Source organism: Triturus cristatus, chromosome 9 (genome assembly GCF_964204655.1).
Source record: "Triturus cristatus chromosome 9, aTriCri1.1, whole genome shotgun sequence".
Taxonomy (NCBI): domain Eukaryota; kingdom Metazoa; phylum Chordata; class Amphibia; order Caudata; family Salamandridae; genus Triturus; species Triturus cristatus.
In genome coordinates this window covers 1009974847-1010001775 of record NC_140592.1, presented here as the reverse complement: position 1 = coordinate 1010001775, position 26929 = coordinate 1009974847, and the positions used below count along the sequence as shown (strand labels likewise).

The 26929-nt window shown below is 44.5% G+C and overlaps 2 protein-coding genes across 6 annotated transcripts in view; both read right to left on the bottom strand.

The window, feature by feature from the left end:
* NOXRED1 (NADP dependent oxidoreductase domain containing 1) overlaps positions 1-2714 on the bottom strand; it is a 153933-nt gene extending 151219 nt beyond the window's left edge. The window contains exon 1 of one of the 4 annotated variants that reach the window (XM_085628060.1): positions 2608-2714. The gene's annotated coding sequence lies outside the window, so the exon portion shown is untranslated. The remainder of the gene's footprint in view (positions 1-2607) is intronic. The other 3 variants (XM_085628061.1, XM_085628062.1, XM_085628063.1) reach the window with 3 other exon arrangements.
* Positions 2715-12077: 9363 nt separating this feature from the next.
* The window catches only part of VIPAS39 (VPS33B interacting protein, apical-basolateral polarity regulator, spe-39 homolog), a 360975-nt gene continuing 346123 nt past the window's right edge, over positions 12078-26929 (bottom strand). For both annotated transcript variants that reach the window (XM_085626643.1, XM_085626644.1), the window contains exons 18-20: positions 24795-24884; positions 20574-20678; positions 12078-16447 (exon numbers count right to left, since the gene is read on the bottom strand). In XM_085626643.1, coding sequence (XP_085482769.1) covers positions 16427-16447; positions 20574-20678; positions 24795-24884 — 216 coding nt within the window. In that variant the 3' untranslated portion in view covers positions 12078-16426. The remainder of the gene's footprint in view (positions 16448-20573; positions 20679-24794; positions 24885-26929) is intronic.

Here is a 26929-nt window from a genome sequence, read left to right as displayed (position 1 = left end):
ATTGAACTGGTTCTGGATGATATACAACCCTTTTTAGCGAAGAAACTCTATTTACAGTTTAGACATGGGGTTCTTCCGTTACGCACTTTTACGAAGAAATGGGAAAACTCTGGTACATAGATCTGTCCTGCGTGCAATATCGCAATAGAAACAGTTCCCCATGTTCTATTTTTTTGCCAAGAATACAAACGAGCCAGATCCCGTTGGTTAAAGCAACTTATCAAAAATCTGGGCTCTGGGACGTTCAATGAGGTTTATAGAATTTTTAAATATGATACTCAATTACCCATTGTTTTCTCTGTAGCCCGCTTTTTGTTCTCTATATGGTGCACTCGCAATACGATCCTTAAAAGGCTCTCTTAATAGTCTGAGCTGTTTTGTAATGAACTATAGCCTATTGATCAAACTCCTGTTACTCCTGTCCAATCAATTTTAACACGATATGCCTGTACTTTTAGAAAGGCTGGGACCTCCTTTTTTTTTTTGGAATGCATTTATCGTTACTTTTTTGTACTTTGCATTTTGAGATGATGCACCTATGATGCACTTATGGCTATTCTTTGCACTTTTGCATGTTGGGATGATGGCCAAACTGAGTCCTTTGTTTTTTTTAATTCTTATGATCTTATCTGTGGGTGTTGTGATGAAGATTCCGCTTTTTGTAAAATGTGATGATTGTTTTTACATACGTTTTTATATTTTTATTGTGCTTTTATGGCAGTATGCCGAAATAAAGTTTTCAAATGGCAATGGCGAATGGCATTACTAATGATTCACATTATTTCAGGCAAAATCTCTCTTTTTTGCTCAGAAGTGGGAACTTCCACCTCTGGTCTTCAGAGCCAAGTAAATCAGAGACCTCTGCATCTCAGGTCTGGATGTCAGAGTGGCAGCCAACTCCATGGTAAACATAGTGTTAACTAATATCCTTCAAATTCTGTTTTTAGTATCCACTTCAGAACGCTCCCCTGGCCTCCTTAAAAGCTAACTAGGAGGAAAGGCGGACCCCTCAGGATATAGCAAGTTACAAAAAAATCATCAAATCTGCACTTTTGCAAAAATCTTGTAATTTTTATATACGTGCCCACAAAATTCGAGTTGTTTGCTGCAAATTGGAACATTTCTAAAGGAAAGTGAAAGCCCACAGATCTAAGATATTTTCTGACTATACCTCAAAAACACACTTATACAGCATGTCTTTTCAAGTCTAACCTGTCCCAATTTGGAAACACAGGCCACTTTTTTTTAGCTATCTAACTCAGTAATGGAGATCACTTCTATTTTTAAAAAGTGTGCCCTACTAGTAAGTTAGCTAGCTAAAAATGGCTTCTGAACATTTTATATCTGAAGAGGAGTACCAGCGAATGCAGAATATTTCGGCCCTCGCTGACACGTTTTATGGTAAGCACCCACTTCAAGTAATAATCACAATCCTTGTTAAGGTGTACCACTAAAGTAACTAATTAAACCTGAGCTCAAATCCTAATAGCTATGAGCAGATCAGACAAGTTTAACTTGGAGGCAATGTATAACTGTAGAAAAATTATTTGCCACTAAATTTAGATTTTTGTGTCGCTAAATTCCCGTTTTTGTGCTGCTAAATTGGCTTGTCCATGTTGCAGAAGTCTGGGGGGTCTGGAGAGCGTGACCTAGTAGGGAAAAAAGCACTCCTCCGCAAAATTCATCATATTAGCATGCTTGCCTGTACACAGCTCCAATCATAACAAAAAAAGTAAAACCACAGGCTGAATACGATCACAACATCTTACTTTGGTGTTTCACTTTTACTTACATGTAAAGGCAGACAAAGACAAAGTGAAAAGTCATGCTTGTATATGAGGAATGAAAACACATTTCAACACACATGCGCATACAGGAAACATAACTGGAAGATAGAGGAAAACAAACTTTCCAGTCGCTGACAACACACTGAAACAGAATCCTTACCACCACCAAGCTATAGGTAAGCGTTCACCCCACCAAAACTTATCATGCTCTTATTGGGTGACATTTTTCGACAGTTTGTCAGGTCTATAAGCTACCCTCCCATGTTGTTTAAAGACACGTTACTACTCAGACTGCTACGTCTCCAGTACAGAACAACGTCAGTGACACCAGGGACCTGAGTCTAGCAGGATCTCATACTGCAGATTCTCTTCTCATTCTGAGACAGGAACAAAGAAAAAGAAGTATGCTGGGTTAGTGTCCTAGGGCTCCCACGTGGGTGGGCGTGGTCAACAAGCAGCATACTTCCAGTTTTCTTTTCTCCTGTCCTGATGTTGGGACACGTCAAAAGTTTGGACGAGAGCGGTATAAAATAAAGATACGACTATGTGTCAATCACTAAAAGATGGGAGAGACTAAGAGCAGAAAAGGCAGAGTTTAGGTTAATTTGTGTTTTGCCCGCGGTGCTGTTGTATCCGTTGCCTCTCCTACATCGTCTCTTGATAACCCACATCTGCTCCTTCACAAAGAAACCCATCTCCCCTCACACGGTGCGATGGGCCACTCAGGTGACCACCGCCCCCGACCCTATTTGTGGAAATGAACTAATTTAACGTAATCAGTCAAAATTGCTAATCACTCTTTAACACTAACGACGCTCACCTCTCCTGGATTATAAACATAACCGAAAACTAGCTCTTCATTCACACGGTGGCTTCTGCCCGCTAGTCTCTGAAAAGACAGACGCGGTACCAAAGTTGGCAAACACTGAAAGCAGGGGCTGAGCTAGGCAGTAAACGTCTCCATGGCAACAGCCAATGGAAACTTCTTAAGGGACGGTTTTGCTATGACCTGTCAGTGACGAAACAGTGAGGCTTCTGAGACGGCCAGCGTCTCCTTGACAACTATAACGCAGCCACCAATTTAAGAGAGGACCGTAACTTCCGTTTTATGAACAACGATGAAGGCAGACATCTTGAAATGCTTAAAGGGGACCTCCCCACATTGCGATGACCACACATGGTAGACTGCAGAGCGCTACCTCCGTAAAAATTGTCAGTTTCCCAGCGATAGATACCCGACACCTATTATAGTTTCAAGGTTCTGTTTTCATGTTCTACAAGTGCCAAAGTTATGCCTCGACGTGGGTCCCTTGGTCACTGTGTCACTTGGGCCACCCAAGCTACACCCCACTGAAGAAGAGCGGTCTTGGTTGGCATTTGTTCCAGTTTGGAGAGGACTTTACTTTGAAATGCATACTGGGCTGTTCCCATTGGAGCAGCGTCAATGCTAATTTGCATATCTGGGTCTAATCTGAGGTGGCATGGTGGGCAAAAGAACGATGGATAAGAATACTACTTTAAGTGATTGCTAGTGGTTAGACTCAATGCAAGCATCCTCCTATTACATTTTGTGTTTTAGATGCAAAGGCTCATGACTCTTAATTAGAACTTTATTTGAAATTGCCTGCATTTATTTTTAAGTCTCATCTAGACAATGCCCAGCCCTGCCAAGTTCCACACTTCTTACTTAGAATAATGCATTTTCGGTAATTTTCTCACATTACCGCAATACCTGAAATTGTCATGCAAAAAACACACTGTGTCCTGAAGTGCGGGGGGGGGGGGGGGGGGGGGGGGCGACTGTGTCCTGGAGTGAGATAAAGCCGTGTAGTTCTTTCTAGTTTTAGGCTTTGCTGGGACTAAGCAAAAAAGCTGAGCTTGTTTTTCAAAGGCCACAAGATGGCGCTAGTGTACAACAGGAGGTATAGGAATCCCAATATATTACCAGGTGGAACTATCACAGAAACACATATACTGGCCAAACAAACTTCAGGGATTTAAAGACCAGAAGGCAAAACCGCACACCCGCCTCATTAATGTAAAAAACACCCACTGCTCAAGCTATAGTATCAAACAGATGTGGATGTCCAGACTCAAAACTAAGCTTCTAACAAGCATTTACAATGCAATGGTCTCGGCATTGTTAAAGTTAGAGCTATTGGCATTGCTCATGACATTATTTTTTGTTTATGTTTTTAAAACATTTAAAGAAACGGCATTGTTATTTACAATGTGAATAGCTTAATCGCTCTCAAATGCGAGACCTATTGCATTTGCACCCACCGACAGAGCCACCCGCACACAAATAGACCCACCCACACAGAGGGGCGTGCACGGACGGACGGGGGGACACGGACACACACACACACACGGACACACACACACACACGGACACACACACACACACGGACACACACACACACGGACACACACACACACACGGACACACACACACACACTCTCTCTCTCTCTCTCTCTCTCTCTCTCTCTCTCTCTCTCTCTCTCTCTCTCTCTCTCTCTCTCTCTCTCTTTCTCTCTCTAGTCTGGCCTTGTGTGACACGGAATGAAAACAAAAGAGCACAGAGATCTAGTGGTTTGAGAGCGGAGATCGAGTGGAAATAGACAACGGACGACAAGCTGAAGATTTCGTTCGTTGGTCTACAAGGTAGCCATCTTGGGAATAAAGCGGGGGTCCAGAAACGAGTCAGTGACAATATTAACCGATTCAAGCATACTTAGGACTTGGGTAGCAGCGCGAAATAGCACCTCTAGCTGCATCTCCCAAACATCCCGTGATTTGCAGGAGTAAGCCGAGTGCGCTTGAAGAGAAAGAATTCTGAATATATATTGCACACGCTTTTCTCGAGAGCAGAGCACAACCTTACCTGGTTCAAATCTCTGCGAAATGTGCCCCGCCTTCAACAAAACACGTGTTTAAAGTCCTACCCCGCGAAGGCCGCCAGTGCACCCCAACTCGCAAGCATGTTCAGAGCATCCCCCAAAAGGTATGAACTGCACATCCACACAGATAAGGGGGATGGACCAATAAGCAGGAAAGTTCTCTGATACCTTCGGGTCGAGTTCGCGATATATAAACACTACAACAACAAACAAAAAAAAAGTAAAACATGGAGGTGCTGCAAGTTAATGGAGAAGACGGAAAATGAATGTTACATCTTCAGAAGCACTCCCAATTAGTGGTACTGCAAAGTCAATCTTAAATTTAGGAATCTTAAAGAAGTCTCCACATAGTTTAACATATTGCAACACGCGTGCTCAACAACCCTCACCAGCAAACCTACTCTCAAATAAAGCAAAAAACAAAAATCTATTGGCTCACCATAACGCCACCACCCCATTAGCCCCATCTTTTCAAATGCTCGTCGCCTGACTAACCAAGAACAGAAATGCCACTGTTACTATGTTCTGGTTTCACACGCCTTATCGAAAACTGAAAAACAAAAGAGTAGTGTGCAATGGAACACGTGGTCTCTACGGCAGAAGGAAAATCCCAGCGCAGCTTTGCTTATCTGGCAGCCTGACAATAGTAGCAGAAGATGGGGGAAAACTGACCGCAAGCAGCTACAAGCTCACACCAGGGGAATGACAGCGCTACTCTTGCGTCCTGCCCTGCACATGAATGCTGCCCACCAAGTCCACGGCGAACCTCGGGGAGACAGACGACTGAGCACGAGCACAACCGGAGCTGTTCTTTAACCCGCCCCTGGGGAACAGCGCAGTCTCGAATTGGGTGAAAGCATGTTTTTAGAGATTGGCTACCGCTTTAAAAAACAAGCACACCACTGCCTTTCTCCGAGGTGAAGCAGAAATGCCTCGGAGAAACGCAGTGGCGTTTTCGGATTCGGGGGCGTGTTTTTCTTTTTCTCTCCTCTTGCCATTGGCTGGAGGAGAGAAAAACACACCCAGAGTAAACCTCGGCAAAAACACGCCCCCGAATCCGAAAAGGACGGGGCTTGTATTGCGAGACAAACCTCTTCTCCAATGGCTGGCCAGCATTTAAGAGGCCAGCCAATGGAGAAGAGGAGAGAAGAGGGGCGGGTTCAAGCCCCTCTTCTCCAAGTCATTAAATCTTGCGAGCGAGACTGCGCAAGCGCAGCCTTCGCTAGCCGAGACCTAAAAAACAGCTGTATCTATCGGTCCTTAAAAAATGGGGTTGACCACGCAAAACAAATCACTTTCTCAGTTAGGATTACATCAAATTCACACGGTTAAATGGGGAACAGATAAAGTGTAATGCCAGCCAACCTAGATTAATGAAACATGACAGTCTATTTAGTCTCAAGTGCGGTGTTATCTGTTTTACTACAAAGACAATTAATAAATGCAGGAGTATCTATCTTCCAATACATGCAGCGTGTTGTAAATTGATTACAAAGGTTGGTTCCATCTTCACTAAGGTTTCTAACGTCATTTAGTTGCATTTTTCATTTTTGTAGCATATATAGACGAAGGTTATTACTATGCTTAAATCTACTGGGGCTGACTAGCTATAAACTAAATCTATCTAATGTAAAAGTTGGTTTAAGCCCCCATCAAAGTAGCAGTGAATTAAATATCTATAATGGTAAAGCAGCTTTGTACCGAACGTTTTCTGAATGCAGAGGTTTCATAAATACATGCTGGCCACTCATATCCTCCTGTATACATCTTGTGCTCAGTGCCAGAGCAGAGCAATAGGGTTCTGCTCTGCGGGACAATTCCGGACACCCAAGCCCACCCGTACCACAACGTTCTGACAAATTGGACGCGCTGAGGTGCATTTCATTAATCCTTTCAATGACACGCATCTATGAGCAGAAAGCGGGATCTTTAGCATCTTTCGCTGCCTTGCTACGGGACAGACATAATAAATGAGACAATCCCACAAAACATAGAAGGAACCAAAACAGTAATACCTGCTGCGCCGTTCACCTTCTGTCTGTTCCTCTCAACGACATCAAGACCAGAGGCAGCTCAAACAACACCGTGGTCTACCCATGTGAAGGGGACCGCAGCTTCTGTATTGACTGTGGCCCCCTCTCTGCCGCTCTCAGCATCCGACCACAGGTGACAGGTCCAGGGTAGACTTCCAGCGAAGACAGCCACCCGGCCTGATAACGCGTCAGGAACGCGTCGCCTCCTGTAGCTCAGAACTCCTGCCCTGATAGCAGCGAAGGCTGTGATTGGTTGAGAGTGAAAGTGTGTTTGCTCCCATTGGTTACTGCTAAAAAAAAACAACTTTAACTAGAAGACCTCGCAAACGCGATTACCTTCTACGTGCTTGAAAAACAAAGAGGCTTCTTTAATGTGCTGAGTAGTTTGATTACGGCGCCCCAGTGTTTATATTTAGGGTACCGTGCATGCCTCACAGCATATAATAATACACTTTTGATTGGTAGAAATGGGAGTGCGGCCGAACAACAGATTGTAACAAAATGAAAGCTGCAAGAAAGGCGTGAGAATGTGGTGAGAATAGCGAGCGATATAAATCAAAGCGAGGGGAAGAAACGAACGAGAAAGCAAAGCCAAACGGCGTGGCTTTAATTTTCAGTAATAACTAGACCTATTGGCCCCGCTAACGCTTATTTAATTAGAGATAGCTAAAATTTTTGGAAATGTTGTGTCTAATTATTGGTTGATATAAACTATGCAGAAAAATCTATTCAAGTTTTAGATAAAAACGAGACACAATTGAAGGGCTAAAAAGAACTGCTCACAGACTATCCAATAAATAATACCAGAAACACACACACAGAGGCACACACATACACACGCACACACACACACACACAGAGCCTACCACACACACACATATCTTAGAGTGGCTGTTGGGGAAATCAGGGACTAAAGACGTGACATGCGAGGAAGCACCGGAGTCTAGGTTCAAAGGGGTCCAAATAAGACAAAGAGCTGTAGTTTGGTGTTGCTGGCAGGTGGCAAAATGTTGCTGTTTGTTGACACTGCTGTGTGGCAATGGTACTGTTGTTCTTGTTGGCCGGTAGGAGAACATCAGTTACGACTGGACCGTCCTGGGAAAACGGGGACGTCTGGTCACCCTAGACTAGTGTGACCTGTGCACCGAAATTCAGCTTTATATTTTGGTTTGCACAGTTACGACGGTCCAGAATGGTCTTTAGTGTCCTAGAAATGAAATTAGTATGAGAAGCCACACGTGCTTCCTGGGGCGCCTTCCTCCAGCGACGGTTTGTCCTGCGGTCTCCCACGTTAGCGCGGTAAACAGTGGGTTCGCTCTTGTAATTACAAGCGCCCCTCTCAGCTCTTTGTTCCTCGGTGTGCTATAATTACTGACGCAGCGATACACATAGTCGGCAGAATTCAAATGCTTCAATTTGCGGCTATTATTCCCTTAAATCGACCGCTAAATGGGAGGCTTCAGACAGACAAGTGTTCATCAAGCCAAGATCACGACGTGACACTTCTGAAAGCGCTCTGCCGAGTTTCCCGGGCCTGGGAGGCTTTGTGATGGAATATGAAGCTATAGAACATGTATTGAGCGAGGATGCTGAAACTCACACTGCAGTTTATTTCAATCAATATTGCGGTTTTATGCTGAAGGTCCTCGCGCACCGCTCCTCTCTAACAGGCTGTAACGTGTGCAGCATTAATAAATATTGGCATTTGCTCTGATTACTCCTTCAGCGCGAGCGCCGGGTATCGAGAGACTGCCAAGTCCTATCACTCGTCCTGTTCTGGTGCAAACTGCCAGCTGCTCGAATTCTTGCCGTTCAGCGATGCAGGCACGTTAAATTTAGGATTCCTGCCTGCGATAAGATAAACAATCGTAATAAACATTAGCAGAAGCTGCGAATGCACTGCAATTGGCGCAATAGATGTTGACTTTTCTCTGGCGTCGCTTACCACTGACGTCACACAGACGCCCACTCTTACATTTCATACTGTCTTCGTCGACTTGTGCTGTGCCGCGTGCAAAGAATTACTTTGTTATTTTGCATCTGACCTTGATAGTTGTGACGCTTGGCCTCTCATTACACAAATAGCGATTTTCCTTCACTGCGAATAAGCTTTCACCTTCAAATGTCAGCGCCCGGGAAGCTTCCTGTGCAGAAGGCAAACTCCTAAATGGATATCTGAATACCGCATTGACAGGCTAAATAAATTATTGATATTCTGTTTCATTAGAATAGTGTTACATCCCTAGCAATGGCGTTCTCGTTGATGTGGAAGTGCAAGGGCCTAAAAAGAACAAGAAACACGACAGAATCAGAGAGAGACAACTGCCTTTCTCCGAGGCGAAGCAGAAATGCCTCGGAGAAAGGCAGCGGCGTTTCCGGATTCGGGGGCGTGTTTTTCTGTTCTCTCCTCTTGTCATTGGCTGGAGGAGATAATTAGAAAAGTTGCAAAAAACACACCCCCGAATCCGAAAAAGACGGGGCCTGTTCGGAGTGACGGACCTCTTCTCCAATGGCTGGCCAGCATTCAAGAGGCCAGCCAATGGAGAAGAGGGGAGAAGAGGGGCGGGTTCAAGCCCCTCTGCTCCAAGTCATTATATCTCGCGAGCGAGACTGCGCAAGCGCAGCCTTCGCTAGCCGAGACCTAAATATATGCCAAAAACTGGGTCAGTCTAAACTGCAGTAAAAGAGGGGCCTCGATGGAGAACTGTTCAGGGAGAAGATATGGGCCCCGCTCATATCCTGAAGTCGGCCTGGGGTGCCTACAGCAGCGAGCTTGGCCAGGATCTGTCAATTGATCATGATCTGATCATGCCATTAATTTGATTGGCTGCCAGCTAGGGAGGCGCAGGCTGGCTATGGCAGGGGATCTCTGCTTAAATTGTTTCTCTGCCCCCCTCCCCTCACGCCCGGCAACAGCTATCCGACCTAGGCAGTGGGCTGTGCCATGCTACTACTAAGTGTGGGTGACATTCTACTGTTTGCGAGAAAGTGGAATTCGTTCCCGCAAGATAGCACATTTTCAGTAACTTCTCAAATCTTACCTATTTTAGGCAATGTATTTTAACACCTGTGCCAAGAGTACTAACTGTGGTGTGTGAGATATAAATGCAGTTTCACTCAGTTTGAATTAACTCATCAGCTTCTTGTTCTGCTTATGCTCAGTAGTTAATTTGTGATTACCACAGCTTTCATCTACGCTCATTTAATAATGGGGTGGTGTGTGGGAGAAATCGAAGGAGAAGATTTGTCACCATTCTTCTTGACTACATTGCAACCCCTTCCTTTTTATTTTACGTCATGCACTGTGGTCAAATGAATGTCCTCATTCATCGTGTGTTGTGGTCCACACATCACCGTGGTTGGGGGTGGCAGAGGTGCAGTATAATAGAGATGGATGCCAATCTACACTACAGCTAGGCAAACACAGGGAGACGATGAACTGAATGCTGGCATTTTTCAGGCACTCACCCCAGTCACTTTTAGATCTGGATTGAATTCATCATCGTTCTTTAGCTCACTTCACCACACCAGTTTAGGCCCAGTCATATGCAAATCAGTCTTGACCCTGCTCCTCACGGGAACAGTCCAGCCAGAACTGGCAAGCCAGGTCATTCCTGGACCGGAAACAAGCATCCTGGGACCGGTTTCGGGGTAACACCCCTCAACAGCCAAGCCAGCTTGAATCCAGTGGCAAAGTGAGCAAGGGACCCACGTCTGGGCATACCCTGCCAACTTAGGTCAAACAAAGCAAACACAAGGAGATGATGGATGGAGCGCTGACTCTTTTCAGACAGTCACCCCAGTCACTATTAGATCTGTGTTGAATCCATCATCTTTCTTTAGCTCACTTCGCCACCCCAGTTCAGACCCAGCCATTTGCGAATCAGTCTTGACCCTGTTGCTCATGGGAACAGTCCAGCCAGAACCGCCAAGCCAGGTCTTCCCTGGACTGGAAAAAAGTATCTTGGGACCAGTTTCGGGAGTAAAACCGCTCATCAGCCAGGCTAGCTTGAATCCAGTGGCAAAGATAGCAAGCGAACCCACGTCTGGTCATACCCTGCCAGCTTAGGGTGAAGAAAGCAAACACAAGGAGATTATGGATGGAGCGCTGAATCTTTTCAGACTCTCACCCCAAGTCACTATTATATCTGGGTTGAATCCATCATCGTTCTTTAGCTCACTATGCCGCCCCACACTACAACTGGAACATGGAAGTTCACAATGGATTGATCGATTGATCATCACGCCTAGTGTCACTTGGGCATGTATGTGCTTTGAGCTGCCTGACTGGGACTTAGTAGGCAAACACCCCATTTAACATTGTAAACATAACTCTTCACTTTAAGCACATCACCTGCCCTCCACTTGCACTTTTGAGGGAGAGTCGAATATATTGAAATGTTGAAAATAATCAAGTGAAGCATTGAATGGAATATTTAGAATCGATCGAATCACATTTATCTCTTTAATAATGAGGTAAGCATGCGCTCTTCGTGGTTTAGGAATATATGAAAGGAAACCTCCCATGCACACAAAGCATAGGCTCTTTTACAGCACTACACATATTCAGTAAACAAAACAAAGTTAATCTCATCATTGTGGAATATTTAGGAGGTTAAGAAGGTGAAAATAATCTATAAACAGCTTTCTAAAATAGATTAACAAGTTGATGGCAAAACTCAAGTAGCTTAGAGGTGCTGTGGTCGACATATTAAGTACATTGAGGCATTCCTCAGACCACTAAACCATTTTCACAGTTTTCATCCCACATTGCAGCCTCCTACACACTTTATATAGATCATTTGTGAAATAATGGACTTAGCAATAGTATAGTCAGTGTAGATGTGCCAAGGCACTCTCCTTTACAAGTACCAGTTTAATACGATTTCACGCTCCCTGCACATCTTACCCGCAGTGCATACACTCCTGGTTTGGGTTTTTTTTTGTTCCATGTGCAAGGATGACAAGGTGAGATAGCCCTGCCAAGTACCACTCATCAGGCATTAGACTAGCACATTTTTAATGTGCTATCCGCATCACTGCTCTAAGTGCCTCCCTGACCAACAGCACTGTGCGAGCCTTACTGATGAGTGATGCTGCATTACCAACTGCGCGAGTGCGCTACTGGCAGAGTGCACACTTTCTGCTGTCTGAGACTAATCCGGCATACACTGGCCTCTGTGTTTATTGGCAAAGTCGATGGCCATGACTGCTACAACTAAAAAAAAAACTTATGGTACTGCTGCAGTTTGGGGAATGCATTGAATCAAGCTACCATTCAGGCTGAGAGTCACTGTACTGTCCTCACATTCGCTCCTAAATGCAGAATATGTATTTAGTCATCTCTTACCTTTCGGAGATTTGTCAACTTTATCTTTATTTAAACAACAAAGTATAAAATACAACAGTACAATACATTAAATGATTATTTGATCATCTGTTTACATTCTTGAACATTTTGTCCAGCTTGTTATCTAGTTTTTGTATGGATAGCTACATTTCACCTCTTTTACATTCAAATATAAACAGCCAAATTGGCACAAGTTTGCAGGTTATGCGTAGAGTCACAGAACTGACTTTTGAAAAATTGTACTTGAATTAGTTGATTTTAAACATATTATTCATACTGTTTCATTGCTTTGTGTTGTGTACAACGTTTGTTACTGTCATTTTACTCCATTCCATTTTTTAAATTTATATTTATGTCATCTAAAGAGGAGTCAGTGTTAGCTTTGTGTCAGCATACGCATGTGAATCACGCAGGGGTTTTTGGCTTACTGGTCATGTATATCGAAATTATAGACTTGGAAGCACAGAATCCTGACTGAAGCATCCATCGTAGGCTGCAAACTGAAATTAGCCTTCATCACTGCTGTTCATGCAGTGTCACTTGCCCTCCATTTCTCCAAGTGTTCAAGGCTGGGAGCCATGATGTCTCACCTTGGTCCTCAGATTGTGACCACCATCCAAAATTGGTGGACCGGTAAGGTATACAGCAGAAAGCCAGCCTGCGTTCTATCTGTTTTGAGCTTGTTGGGATAGTGACTATACTGGGACACAGCATCACCTTTCAGGTAAAAAATGCTGCTGATAGCCTGGTGGTGTTGGCTACAAAAGATACCACGTTCTGCTTGTTGGGACTGGGAGGCTGTGTTCCGGCACTCTAGTCTTTTCCCACAGGTGCTTTGTGTCAAATCCGGTGTCCTTTACCAGAGGGAGAGTTAACACTGGATCAGATTTGGATTTGTCACCTGGAGAAAATTTTTAGTCACAGAATTAGAATATTGTTGATGGGCCCTTTTTTGTGTTTAGTTCATTGTTGTGGAAATAACTTGATGAGTTCATTAAAACAACTTTAAATAACTATAGATGATGGACGGAGTGCTTGCAGAAGAAACAGCCACTGGTAATCACTCTGGCAGCATGCTAGTCCATTGTGGTGTGTCCACAGTGCTATTTCAGATATGGAGCAACCACATGTAAATCAGTCTTGATCTTACTCTGAAAGGAAAAGTCTGTCTGGATCTGCTAGACCACATCTCTTCTGAATGGAAATACAAGCAACTCCAGGACCATTGTTATTTTCATTAAGATTTAAGGCTTGATTTAGAGATTAGCGGATGGGATAATCCGTCACAAACGTGACGGATATCCCGTCCGCAATATTATACGTGCATTGTATCCTATAGCACTTGAAATACAGAGGATGGGATGTCCCTCAGATTTGTGACGGAGTAGCCCGTCTGCCAAACTCTAAATCAGGCCATTAATGCTAATATTTGATTCTACTTCAAAAGTTAAAGACTGGTCTGTGGGTAGAAATCTTGTTCCTCTAATTCCCAGGATTATACATTTTTGACTGCACCGTGATGCAGATGACGACATTCCACATCTTCTCCACCTATCGTATGACTTTACTTCTATATTACTTGCCTTGAGAATGCCCTAGGCTCACTAGCCATTCAGGATGAAACGCGTTGGCTAAGCAGCCCATTCCTTAGGCTGGGCATCCCGTTTGAAAGAAACATCATATCATGTGAATGGAATCCAGAGAGACAAGATAATCATCTAAATGATGAAAGAGAAATTAATAAATGTATTATAAAAATCTTTATAAGTGAAGATCCTTACGATGTATTATTGCTGTTCACCTACGGTCCAAAACAATTTAACTTCCTTTACCAAGACGTTTGGTCTTCCAAAAACTCCCTCTCAAAATACATATTTTGCACAGGATCCTCTCCTCCTGCCTCAGCTTCCCATTTACAGCTGTTCACACTGATTGCACAGTAATCCACGGCTTCTTAGCAAGATGTGCGCTATATAAGACAAGCATACATACACACATCCTCATGTATGAAAGACCATGGCTTCACCATTAGAATCACATGGCATCTTAATGGCAGGCCATTTTGCACATCTAAGTCGGACAATGCTAGGCTGTTCATCTGCGGCAGGTTGTGTTTTATCACCAGTGTTGGGCTGTCTAATAATGGCACACGCCAAAGTCAGCATGTCTGTGCAGACTTTATCAGTGTGAGAGTCGGTCAATCCTATGGCAATACATGTTGAGAAACAACAGAGACTGGCTTCAGAGCGGAGTCAGACACGACTTGCATGGATAGAGGGTGCAGGATCTAGAGCAAACACAAAGACCTAACAATATAAAGCATTAAAGATGGGTTCAAGAAAATATATATGGTCCAGAATAAGAAGCAGTCACTCATGAAGGCTGTGACATGGAGGTATATTTTGTCATTATTATGTACATGAAATGCATATCTATGTGTGACTCTCAAGCACTGTTTTAAACAAAGCTCGCGTGTTCAGCCTGCCTCGTTCAGGTAGTATTGTGGCTGAGGCAGACGGGAGTGACTGTGAAATCTGAAAACCATCTCAGGTTCCATCCCATTACTTAGCTCCTCCTATTTAGGAAGGCTCTGAAGAAGCTGTTCTTGACGGGGGATGGCATGCTTTAATTGCTGTACTACAGCACACATCATTGTTTAAACTCCAATGTTAACACCAGCACCAGGGCGCCCTAATAGGTAACAGTGAGCTTTATACGTGCCCAGTACATTACACTGGGCCAAGGAACGTTTGAGGCTCGTAAGATTAACAGATCAAGGACCGATAATTAAGGCAACATTCCTGTGTCTCACCTCCAATCACGTTTTGGCTAAAGAGCGAATTTATGTTTGCTGTGAATAAAAACGGCGATCATATTCACTGGGTGCTCTGAATTTTGGTTCACTCTTGCTAGCTTGCTCCAGAGTGGTTAGACATGCATTTGTCGCGATGTGCACTCTGTATATGAAAGTCCTGTATGTAGAGCTTTTTTCTGGATTTGTGAGAAAGCTCTAAGTTTAGAGAATGTAAAATGGCAAAGGTGACGTATGAGCAGGGGTGGCTCCTCCATTAGAGCAGAGGAGCGTTGCCCCTCTAAAATGCTCCCAGAAATGTCCCAGGACGGGGTGGGGCCTGCTGAGTGGCAGCAGTGGTGGGCTCCCTGTGCACTAATTTAAAAGTGCGCATGTCACTTTGGTCTTGTGACGGCCAGCCTGACATGCGCACTTTTAACCTCTCAACCCAGCTGTCTAAGGACAGCTGGGTTGAGAGAAAGCATAGGGCTCCAGTGTCCTTGGGAGCACGGAGAGAGGCCGCTCCCTCCAATCCTGGCACTTTTCTCATGCTGGTTAACAGCATGAGAGCAGCGCCAGGATTGGTTAAGTGAGTTAGCTGGGGCCCTAGACGTGATGTGAGGAGGAGAAGAGGAAGAGTACTGGAGCGAAGTGGACTTGTCTGCGCAAACATGGTAAGTAACCCTTTTTTGTTTGACTTTTTTTCAAGTATTTTCTTTACTGCACCCACCTACCACCCATTTACTCGGGGCTCCACTCGCTTATAGTTGCCAGCCGCCACTACGTATTAATGAGTACCACTTACTTCAGAATATGGATGCCCAGGTGCTAAAACAGATATGGCATATTAGGCTGGAGTAAAATGTGGCCACTTGAATGCTGAGCTCAGGCTTGTGCGGACGTAGCAGTACAGATGCTGAGAGGTGTTTGTGAAAGTTCCATCTTGAGATCATGTCTGTGTGGATTACCAAGGCCGTAGACTATCAAGTCCATATTGAACATGGTTGTTTTGGTGCTAAGGAGTGGCTATTACTTCTTGCACATCAAACCCCTTCTCTGTGGTGTAAATTGGCTATTATTTAAGTCCCCCATGGAACTCAAGCTGACCACTGTCCTTCCAAATTCCTGCAGGAGGCTGGATCTGGCCACTTATAATCCCATGAGATTCATCAGAGTAACGACTGTTACCCATACGAACCTCACAGGAGTGTCTATTTGCTTCTCTGAGGACGTACCACGTGGTCCCGCATCAATGACCTCCGACTAGATTGGCCAAGGAAATGTCTCTATGCAGGTGTCAAGTGCCTCTAGATCTTATGCAAGAGCCACTTTCCTCTTGTTTGTATTTCGTTGTTATTTTTGTGGGAGCAGATTCTTGCTGCATAAATGAAGCAATGACGAGTCATACGTATCCAATCACCTGCACCCCAGGGCTTCAGAGATGCACATACATTGGCATTTATTTAACAAAACATATTTATTGTTGAATCTTGACTCTGTGGGAACAAGTTTCCATTCTCTCTTGGAATTAGATACTCTTCTGTACACACATCAGAAGCTCTGGTTAGTTCTTCCACCGTATTTGCTGTTTAAAAGAAAGAAAGAAAAATGCATGTTTATAAATAGATGACTATAGAACATCACATTTTTCGTAATGCAACAGAATGTACCATGGTCTTCTTTCCAAGCCTGCAGTGATTGGGCAATACTTTGTGTGATATGGCGATGAGTCATAAAGCTCTTCAATAGGCAAACAAAATGACTCTGCTCTGAAATCATACACCTTATGGTTAAGGTAGGGAGTGACCTATCCCTCATTTTAGGTGAATATATCACCTCAACAATGGGGAGCACAACAGCAGCACAATATAGGCACAGATGACCTCCTTGTGGAAAATGTCCCAAATCCTAAGAATCTAAAAGCAAGGCTGATGAAACTGACCCCGGGCAGGATTCTAGGGGCCATTGTGTTATCTCTTGCATCTATGAAAATGGAAAAAAGAACAATACCCCTGTTCAGGCCTGCTCTCCAAAGCTGCCGCCTTGGGGCAGCCAACGAAGCAGCAATAGGATGCATCACAGTCTCCCGTTTCCCTTTTCAATTGTAGAGCTGTAAAGACAGACAGGGCAGTCGGGCACGGAGTGTGGTCTGGTGACATTCCTTGTACTGTTGCTTCTTTGTCCAGCAGCTTCTGCTGGTCTGTAAATGGGCATAGGCAGCCCCTCTGCAGACACCCATCACTGGCCATGAGATCTCAAGACGGATCTTGAACAATGGAATTCCCACTGGTTGAAGACAGTGATGAGAGACCTCCCAGTATGGGAAAGGTCCCCTCACAGTGGAGCATACTGAAGGGCCCCAGAGGTGAGCAGGGCAGGTGCAGCTGGCAGCCTCATCCGGCTTAACCTCTCCGGCCCCCCGGTTTTTGACTACATGGGGTTGTAAGCCTATTTACAACAAGGCTTTTTTGACAGGGTGGTTTTGGGGCAGAATCCGCAGGTCCTTCACTGGTGGCACACATGCCCATTGATGCTAACGTGTGTATCAGTCATGTTTTGCGCAATGCACTCCTGCAACCACGACTTAACCTTTCAAGTTGTATGCTCTTCTGTGCATGGTGAGAAAGGCATGTGGGGACTTCACTGTGAACTTCTGAGACCGTTTAACAAAAGGGTTTAAGGGTGTGCACGTCTCCTCGAGTGCAAATATCAGGCTCAAATGCTTCTATGCATATTTAGACATTTATTGAATAGAAATGCCGAAAGCATGTTAAAATGGGACCTACGTATTTTAAGGAGAATAGTTATAAAAAGTGACTGTTTGCAGGAGACAGTGGCAGCTGAGAAACAGAACACCTAGAAATGAGAGTCATAAATGGAACAACAAGTGAAGATACACCCCCAAAATTCACGTATCACGGTCCAAAATCACAATCAATAATAGACTACACAATCTTTACCCTTCAATTGACACTGCACCTTCTGCAGTATTTAACTGAATACACTACACTTAGTGACCAAGACAGGTCCGGGGCTAAACTAATCTTCAGTGCAAAGCAAAACAACTCTAGGTCATTCTACGCGAGAGTGTAAACAGTCTTGGCAGACACAATAAAGTAATAAATAACTAAAATGTGTCGGAGAAAAATGGGTCGACTACCAGACCAAGATGTGTAATAGTTGGTGCTGGGCTGAAACAGCGGATACAGCTGGATGTTCAAGTCTTCCAAGGGACGAAAAGGGTTGTTCCATTGTTATACAAGGATCAAAGATATACAATAGAGAAGTGGGAGGACACTGCAGCAGGGACCGAAAATGGGGGAAAAATCACAAACAATGCTACAAATAATATAAAAGACGCAAGAAATTAAGGTCTCAATAAAATCTCTGACAACGTTACGCACCAGTTTTACTCACCTGATGAGATTAAAAAAGTAATAATTATGGGCAGAAGAGATGGAGCGCCCGGTCCCCAACAGTATCCCACAGGCCATTTTCACATTGGACCCCAGTACTGGGAAAATCCGCTATCGGCCACATATATAGAAGCTGAGCTTTCTGGCATCATTCCAATGAGTTGGGGAGGTTCGATAATATAAATCGAGTCTCTAAAGGTGGGGACCGTTCCAACTCAGCCAGCTACAGGCTAATAGCACTAATAGACACTGAAGCAAAATACTACACGTCCTTCATCCTAGATGACCTCATAAAGTGGTCTAACAAGTACAATCTGGTCCCAGCAAACCAGACCGGATTCAGAAAATAATTTGGCACAGCAACCAACAACCTAGCACTCTCCTTAAATAGATGATACACCAAGACCGCACAAAAAAACTCAGGGGAGACATCGCCATCATCCACAAGGAAAACATCCAATGCATTGCCACCAAGGACGACCGAACACCTATCATGGAATACCTCAACTTCCCTCTATTAACCATGGCTAAGATGACCATTAGAGTCACCCTTGCCTCTTGACCACCTGGATCTCGACCCACCTTGTGAAACGCCATCTCCCCCCCAGCCATCGACTCCAAACACTACATCCTACTCATTGACCTCAACATCCACATGGAATAACCCAACAACGTCAACACCACCACCCTCCTGGAGAGCATGAACAACCTCCGCCTCACCTAACTGGTCACCGACCCCATACCCACACACAAAGTAGGACACACATTGGACCTGATCTTCACATCCAGCGACAGAGTCAAATACAGCCACCCCACAGATCTTACTTGGACCGACCATGCTATCGTCCACTTTACCATCGCAGGCGCACAGGAATATGCCAACAAGGCCCCTAGCTCCTCTCACAGCAGTTGGAGCAACATGATTGAGACCCAGTTGACACAGGCCCTCACCACCATCCAACCCGAAGCAGAGTCAGACCTAGAGAAGACCGTCCAGAACTTCTCTACCTGGATCACCAAATGCGAAGACAGGGTAGCCCCTATGAAGCCAGACAAAACCAAAAAAGCCTCAAGACAAGCTAGTATACCCCAGAACTCAGAACCATCAAGCACAACTACAAACGACTAGAGAAACAATGGTGCCAACCAAAAACACCTCTGACCGAACCACCTCCAAATCAGCCCTCAATAACTACCACCAACACATCAAGGCCACCAAGAGGGCAGCCCTCACGTACAGCATCGAAAAAGCACCAACCACACAAAAGAACCCTTCAACATGGTCAAATAATTATTTTCCAGTCCATCTGCTACAGAGAACACTATCCGCACTTCCCAAGAACTCTGCGACACCCTATTGGACTATTTGCACAGCAAGATAGACACCATCTACAATAACTTCGACCCCCAACCCAGCGATGTCAACCTCAACAACCTCGACCCACCCACACACACCAACCAACCAATCTCCACATGGACCCGCTCACATCAGCCGCATCCTCAACACAGGCCGCCCTCTTCTGAATAATTGAGAGGAATGTGCCTTGGGTATCTACAAGTGCCAAAAGAAGTATAAGATGGCAGCCCGCTTCACCAATCTGGCCCTGGTGAAACCATGCACTGCATAAAGCGCAACCCCCCCTACTGGCATGGCCTAGAGAGTGGCAGTGGCGAGCAGGGATGAGGTGACAGCATTACACAGGGAGGAAGCCAAAGGCCTTTGTCTCTGTCCTATAGCTCCCCCGGGCCGCATTACTCTCACGATTCTGACCGGGAACCTCCTATCTCTCCCTTCCTGTGAAATTCCCTCCATTGCTCACCCTCAAAACTCCCAGTCACAGTAGTGTGCAATAAGACCAAACCTCTGCCTTAGGATTAAACCCCCTTGCCATAAGACCTGTACCAAGTAGGACAGGTCCCCCCCTTCTAACACTTCCTCCCTCTCCCGACCAATCCCCCAATTCATTGTTATCCCCTTGTCCTTTGAGTTCCCTCATGCAGACAGAATGCTGATTTGGGAGTTGGTGAGGTACAATGGAGTCCTCTTTGACGGCCTTCTACCTGGAGTCCCCATTCGATATTTTGCTATACTTTCACTTAGTATGCTGGACTTCCGAAAGCATCCTGCTAACCACTGTACCTGTACGCTATAATGAATGTAACTTGAGGCTGTGGTATTTTATGTCAATAAAATGTGTTAAAAAGAAATTAGGCGTGTGATTAGAATGCACCACATATCACAGTGGTTGTTAAAGGAATGAGTTGTTGAGGAAAACCCAAGGCACTCTCACATACCGTGTTTTTCAGGAGTATGTCGATTTTCTCCTCTTCTGGAGAGTTTCTGTCCACCTTACACCGGTACACCATGAGCTGATGTCGATCCTTCAGATCTTTATATGTCTAATGAGAAAGACATGCATAATTAACTAGGGCCTAAACCTATAAATCAAACTAACAGTATGGAGTAATTTGATATACATAACATTAGAAAGTCTTCCGTAAAAGCCTTGTACGTTCTGTGGGTTATTTTCTTACTTATTGGCAGTCAACCAGGAAACCACCATTAGTCACCGATCTAGCCATGTATTGGACTTCATTGGCTCTTTTTGCCGGAGCGGTCATCCTACAGATCAGCTGATTTATATACAACGCTATTATAGCTGGCATCCATGCTGTCTACGGTGGTTCTCTTCACATAGGACAACACCAATGGATACCAAGAAGGGCAAACAAGAAAAGAAACTGGAAACACACTTTTTCTCCATCTGTGCACCCCGGATCTGGCATATTAGTCCCCCACGCAGGACTGCCTCAAGCCTTCCATATCTCAATATAACCGCCTCTTCCCCTCTCAGAACCGAGCAATGCTACCCCCTTTGAACGTATTCCTTTGTTTTTGAGCCTCTACAGACCCCTGCTGCCTACCGACTAGGATCATATTATAAAAATACCACATACAAATGCACATACATAAACAATTTAGATTACAAAAAACAATTTCTCTTTTCATCTTGCATTATATTAAATAAGATAGAGGTTGCTCGGATTGCCTCACCATCAGCTAGATTACTGAAGACTACTATGATCAGTTTATCCTGGATTCACTTACAGAAAATTATTCGTCGGTTGAGATCTGAGGTCTGGGTGGCTCGGAAAGTGCCCTCAGGGCAGGATGGAGTTGATGGCCAATGCACTACCAGGTTCCCTCCCCCATGATGACCACTTCCTGTGGAGTGTGGAATATGGCTATCACAGAATGTGCCATTCTACCCACTCCAAAGATGGCAAGACCCCTCTCTCTGTGTTTAAACCTCCCTAGCCCAACCATGGGGGTGTGGCTACCTCAGGGATACATGCCCCCAAGAAAAACGGTTTGGCAACTGGTTTCCCTCCTCCGCTTCCCGTGCCACTCTGTCTACCTCAACAATAGGGCAGCCCTCCTAATGTTACACATCTGACCTTCAAAGGTGGCTTCACCTTTGAAACCTGCCTTTTGCGGATAGCACCCAAGTGGCTTTCTGCAGGAGGGAGGTGACACCTGCCTGGCCTGCAATCCCTCATTGTGCTCCTTCCTGAGAGTTGTTAGCACATCTCTCAAGAAGGGCAGAAGGCTGTCTTGTGAAGCAGGCTCCATGTGTGCCCGGGAAAGCACAGGAGTTTTAAAGGCAACAACGTGGCAGCTTTGCTAAAGCTGCACACTACAAGTTATATTAATTTTGACATGAGATACTAGTCAGGCTTAATTTAACACGTTTTTTTCATATCTTGGAGCGTTCACTTTGGTCGCACTGTTCAAAAGTAAGCACAGCTGAGGAGTCAGCATGTACCCTGTACTTACAAACTGAGCGTCCAAATCTTTCAATAGTAAAACAGTAGTTTTGCAGGTTTTACTGTCAGAACATATGTGCTGCTTGTGTCATATGTTGCATTCTGCCTTTAGGACTCGGTAGGCCTGCAAGAGGGATGACTGACACAGGTGGAGTTGCTATTGCTTTTAATGGCAAATTCAGGTCAGCAGTGCAGGACTGCTCTCTCCTGACTGCAGTGGTGGATGGGGGACTTGTTTTACTTGGGGGACCTCCAGGGTGGCACAACCAGTGCTACAAGCCCTGGGGCATCCCTCTAACTTACATGTCTGGGGTACCAGGGTTCCATTAACTAGGGACTTACAGATAAGTTAGCCATTGCCAATTTGGTACAGTCAATTCGATGTACACTTTAGGGTCAGGGCACTGGCACTGAGGTCTGGCTTGAAGGCCTAGGGGCACTCTCAGGTATGAAAAACCAGCTGCATCTATCAAAAAGCTTGGGGTGGCCATACAAATAGAGGCATGTCCTCACAAACCTAATTCAGGGTTGTAATCTAAATTGTGTTGAGCAGTAAGGCGCTACACCCACACTCATTAATGCCCTTCATCCTTGCAAGGGTCAGAATTCTGCCTACAGCTATGTCTTGGGAAACAATCAGGCACAAGTGAAGATAATGTCAAAATAGCTCACAGGTTAAATGCAACTCAGTTAGATTTCTTACTCAAAAGTCTCAAGCATGCACAGCAGGCTTTCTTTTTTTACATGTTATCCTCTTGTCCCAGGTGTAGGATAAGCCCCTCATTTACCTGCTGGTTATCAATACAGTAGCGCAAAAAAATGCTGTTCATGTTTCCGTACTCATGGTAATGGCTCATCTCCTGTGTGATCCACAATAGCAGGTTCTCCTTGGGAAGTGTTTGTAGGATAAAATTGGTGAAGCTGTTTTCTACAGCAACCCAAGTCTTTGGCAACCGCAGCCTTACTGGCTGGCTGCGGACAGGGGTTCAGATTTTAAAGTGGCGGCCTTCAAGCGGAGTTATCTCCAATTACAGACTTTCGGAGATTGTCGCCTTAAGTCCAACTGGATCTTCCCACTTAGGCAGAAACACACCTTCATTCTTTGTCTAATCAGCAGTGGCACTTCAGTCGATTGAGCCCTTGTGGGACTGCAAGGTGTCAAGGAGGTACCTGCTCTGTAAAAGTCAATGTGGCTCTCACATGAAACGTTCAGATAGACCAAATGGGCCTATATGGCACCAGTCGCTCCTTGCTTCACTCCAAGAACAGTCTGCTTTTTCTCGGTGCTCCAGATTCTGGATTTGCACTGGGCTCCTCCTTCTGGACAGTTTCTCCTCCTGCAGGTCCAGGCATGTTCCTTCCAGCTCTCAGCAGGCAGGCAGAGGTCTAGGCACTTCAGACAGACGCTCTTCCAGCAGGAATTACAAAGTTCAAGTGATGTGCCAGCACCTATGGGACACTGGCTGTCAGGCAAACAGCAGCAGCTCTTCCGAGTACTGTGCAGAGCAGTCTATTCCTTGGTAAAGAAGAACTTGGGACTAAAACAAAATGGGGTGATTTGGATCCCATGTTAATACACATTTTCCAGACAAGGGATGCCTGAGGCATCAAAATCAATTTAATTTGGTTCTCTTTCAAATGTAATTTTCAGGCTGCTCTTACGACAGCCTTTGTACAAAGTGATGATACTCATAGCAGGTAGAAATGGAGATGGCTCCAAGCAGGAGTATACACATCATGGGCATAAAGGAGTGTGAGATGTTCCTACTTGGATGCCATCAGCTTTCCTGAAGCTGTCGTCAAAGACACAAAAGGCAGGGGCCTGTCTAGAAATGTCCTCACCCTGAACAACAGACGCTGTTGCTCCTGCCATCTATCAAATAGCAGTGCTCAGGAAAAACTAATCTGCAGCCCTTTCCTAATTAGATTCACATTAGATGTCTAAAGGTAGCCCTGTCTCCATCCACTCCTACTTCAACGTCGCCTCCCTTCAGCCACAGAAATACAGACACTTCCACTGTCTAGGGAAGCTGTTCTCATTCTCCATTTTGTACCATGCTAAACTAGGGACATCAAAAAGGGATTCTACTGGCCCAAACACTCAGACTCACATAGCACAGCGTCCTACTATCACACATTGCTAAGCACTTACTGCAAACACATACACTCAACATGCAAACGAGATGCCAGTGCAATGTTCTGGCTAATAGCAGAACTTTACATGGGAAGAGACACTAAATTAGCCCTTCCGTGAAACAAAAATCAGGTCTGGTCACACTACTGATTTGTAAATCACGGTTCACTGCCACCAGCGCTACATGAGATACACTCTGCATGGACATCTGTCAAATGGCCAACATGAGGGCACGTGTTGTGTGCCTCTCCTGGTCACAGAATAGGTTCTGAGCCTCACATTACCATGGGCAGGCCTAGGCTTCTGCACACAGGTGAAGTTAGCTAAAATAAAAATCTGTATACCAGTTTCACATGGTACTCAGAGAAGGAGTAAACTCCTGTTTATTATAAAAGAGACATTCCTATTGCAAAATGTAGCACATTTATTTCACTAACTTCTTGGTAAAGAACTGTAACTCTCCCCTCTAACCCTAAGTGTTACAATTAGTTATGCGCCAGATGCCAACAGGCGACCCACACTTATGCAATGCTGATGCACTTCTCAGCACTCACATCAATGACAACGTTGTGGCACTTATATTTTGTGGCAAGGGTCAGTCTCATGTCAACATCTTCCACCAGCTGCACATAATCCTGGAGAACCTGAAGAGAAGAAGAAACACATGTTTAAGTCTGGCAGGGGAAATTGAAACTGACAATGTGATTAATATCATGGCAACACCGTACACTTGACCTAACACAGCACAGTGACTTGTTCAGAGTATCTGACCTCTGAAAGAATTCAATGCGTCATGTTAACTCAAATACGGCTTGCAAGAATAGTTCACACCACATTACACCTAACTAAAGCTGAACTAAATGTTTAAAGCCAGAATCTAAAATAAATTGTGGGCATAAGATCCCCCTTAAGGCTTTTCTATTTAAAGAAGAATTCTAGGAACTTTTCAAAGATGTCTGCACACTTTCCTTAAAGAATTGGGATTACAGTTTTAGTGAATTGTGCAAATCAGTCATTTATTGTTCTTTGCATGCACACTACAGGAAACTAGTATTCTACTATGTTCGTGCTGAAAATAAATTAAATGTATAATTCTTTTTAAGTGGCTTGATTTTGTTTTTCTGACTGGGATGAGCATTGAACAAAGTAACAAATGCAACATAAATTCTAAATCACACACAGGTCCAACATGACTAGGACCTCATAAATGCAGCATTAGTCTATATAGGAATCACCATTCACTTATCTACCATGGGAAACTCCTTACTATTTGTCATAAATACTTTGTTATCTCTCTAACGGCATGATTTTCAACCAAAAGGCACTACTGTCTGCACAAAGATCAGAATTACAAGTTGTGTGGTAATTACATCACCCACAATCTTCCCCAGGTAAATTTCGGCAGTTGAAACCTGTCAAATGTTACTGGGGGAAAATGCCCGGTAAATACTGGTACATGTAGATTATGGTGCACAAAGCACTAAAATCTGCATAGCACTCCACAATTTAAAGGGCACAACTTGTAAGAGGCATCAGATTTTTAAAGGTGCGATAATTTTTGGATTCTCCAGTTGGGCCACTAGTAATGAATAGACTGATACATCTGACCCGATTGTCTATTCTGGGAGTCGATTTTTGTTCAATTTCTGGATTAAGCGGTAGAAACTTCTCAAATATTGTAAATCCAGTAGTTTAATACATAGATAGTGCCTTAGGAACCAATTTAATTATAAAATATTTGTCTAGGTAAAATGCGTTTCTGGTCCAGGGAAGACATGGCTTGGCAGTTCTGGCTGGACTGTTCCCATGAGGCACAGGGTCAGACTGATTTGCATATGGCCATGTCTGAACTGGGGTGGCAGAGTGGGCTAGAGAATGGTGATGGATTAAACCCAGATCAGTTGACTGGGGGTGAGTGCTTGCAATGTTCAACACTCCGTCCATCATTTCCTTTGGTTTTGCTTTGTTCGCCATAAGTTGGCAGGGTATGCTCAGACGTGAGTCCCTTGCTCACTTTGCCACTGGATTCAAGCAAGCCTGGCTGAAGACGGCTGAAATGCCAGAAACCAGTCCTAGGAAGCTTGTTTTCGGTCCAGGGAAGACTTGGCTTGGCAGTTCGGGCTGGACTGTTCCCATGAGGCACAGGGTCAGACTGATTTGCATATGGCCATGTCTGAACTGGGGTGGCAGAGTGGGCTAAAGAACGGTGATGGATTAAACCCAGATCAGTTGACTGGGGGTGAGTGCTTGCAATGTTCAACACTCCGTCCATCATTTCCTTTGGCTTTGTAAAGTAGTGCTGACCCTGAATAATTTAATGCCGCCAAGCCTTTCCTGGGTAAAACAAAGCGTAGAACCTGGAAAAAGTGCAAGGGCAATTACTTACCAAGACTTTGAACTCATCCACATTTCTTCTTCATTTAGTCCTTACCCTGTAGTGTCCTTGGTGGTTGATTTAACATCTGCAACTCACCAATATAATTCACAGAAAGAATGGTCTGTTAAAATCCTATCTCTTCAACACCTGCTTCCAACACTGTTATTATTGTTATTGGACCAGTGATGTATTTGAGTCTCAACTTTCTGCCCTGGCATAAACAGTCTTTTTATTTTTGTTTTGCTAATGTAGATACACATCCCTGTGATAATATGTGGAGCTATTTGATGTAGGAAATCTTTGCTAGTTTGA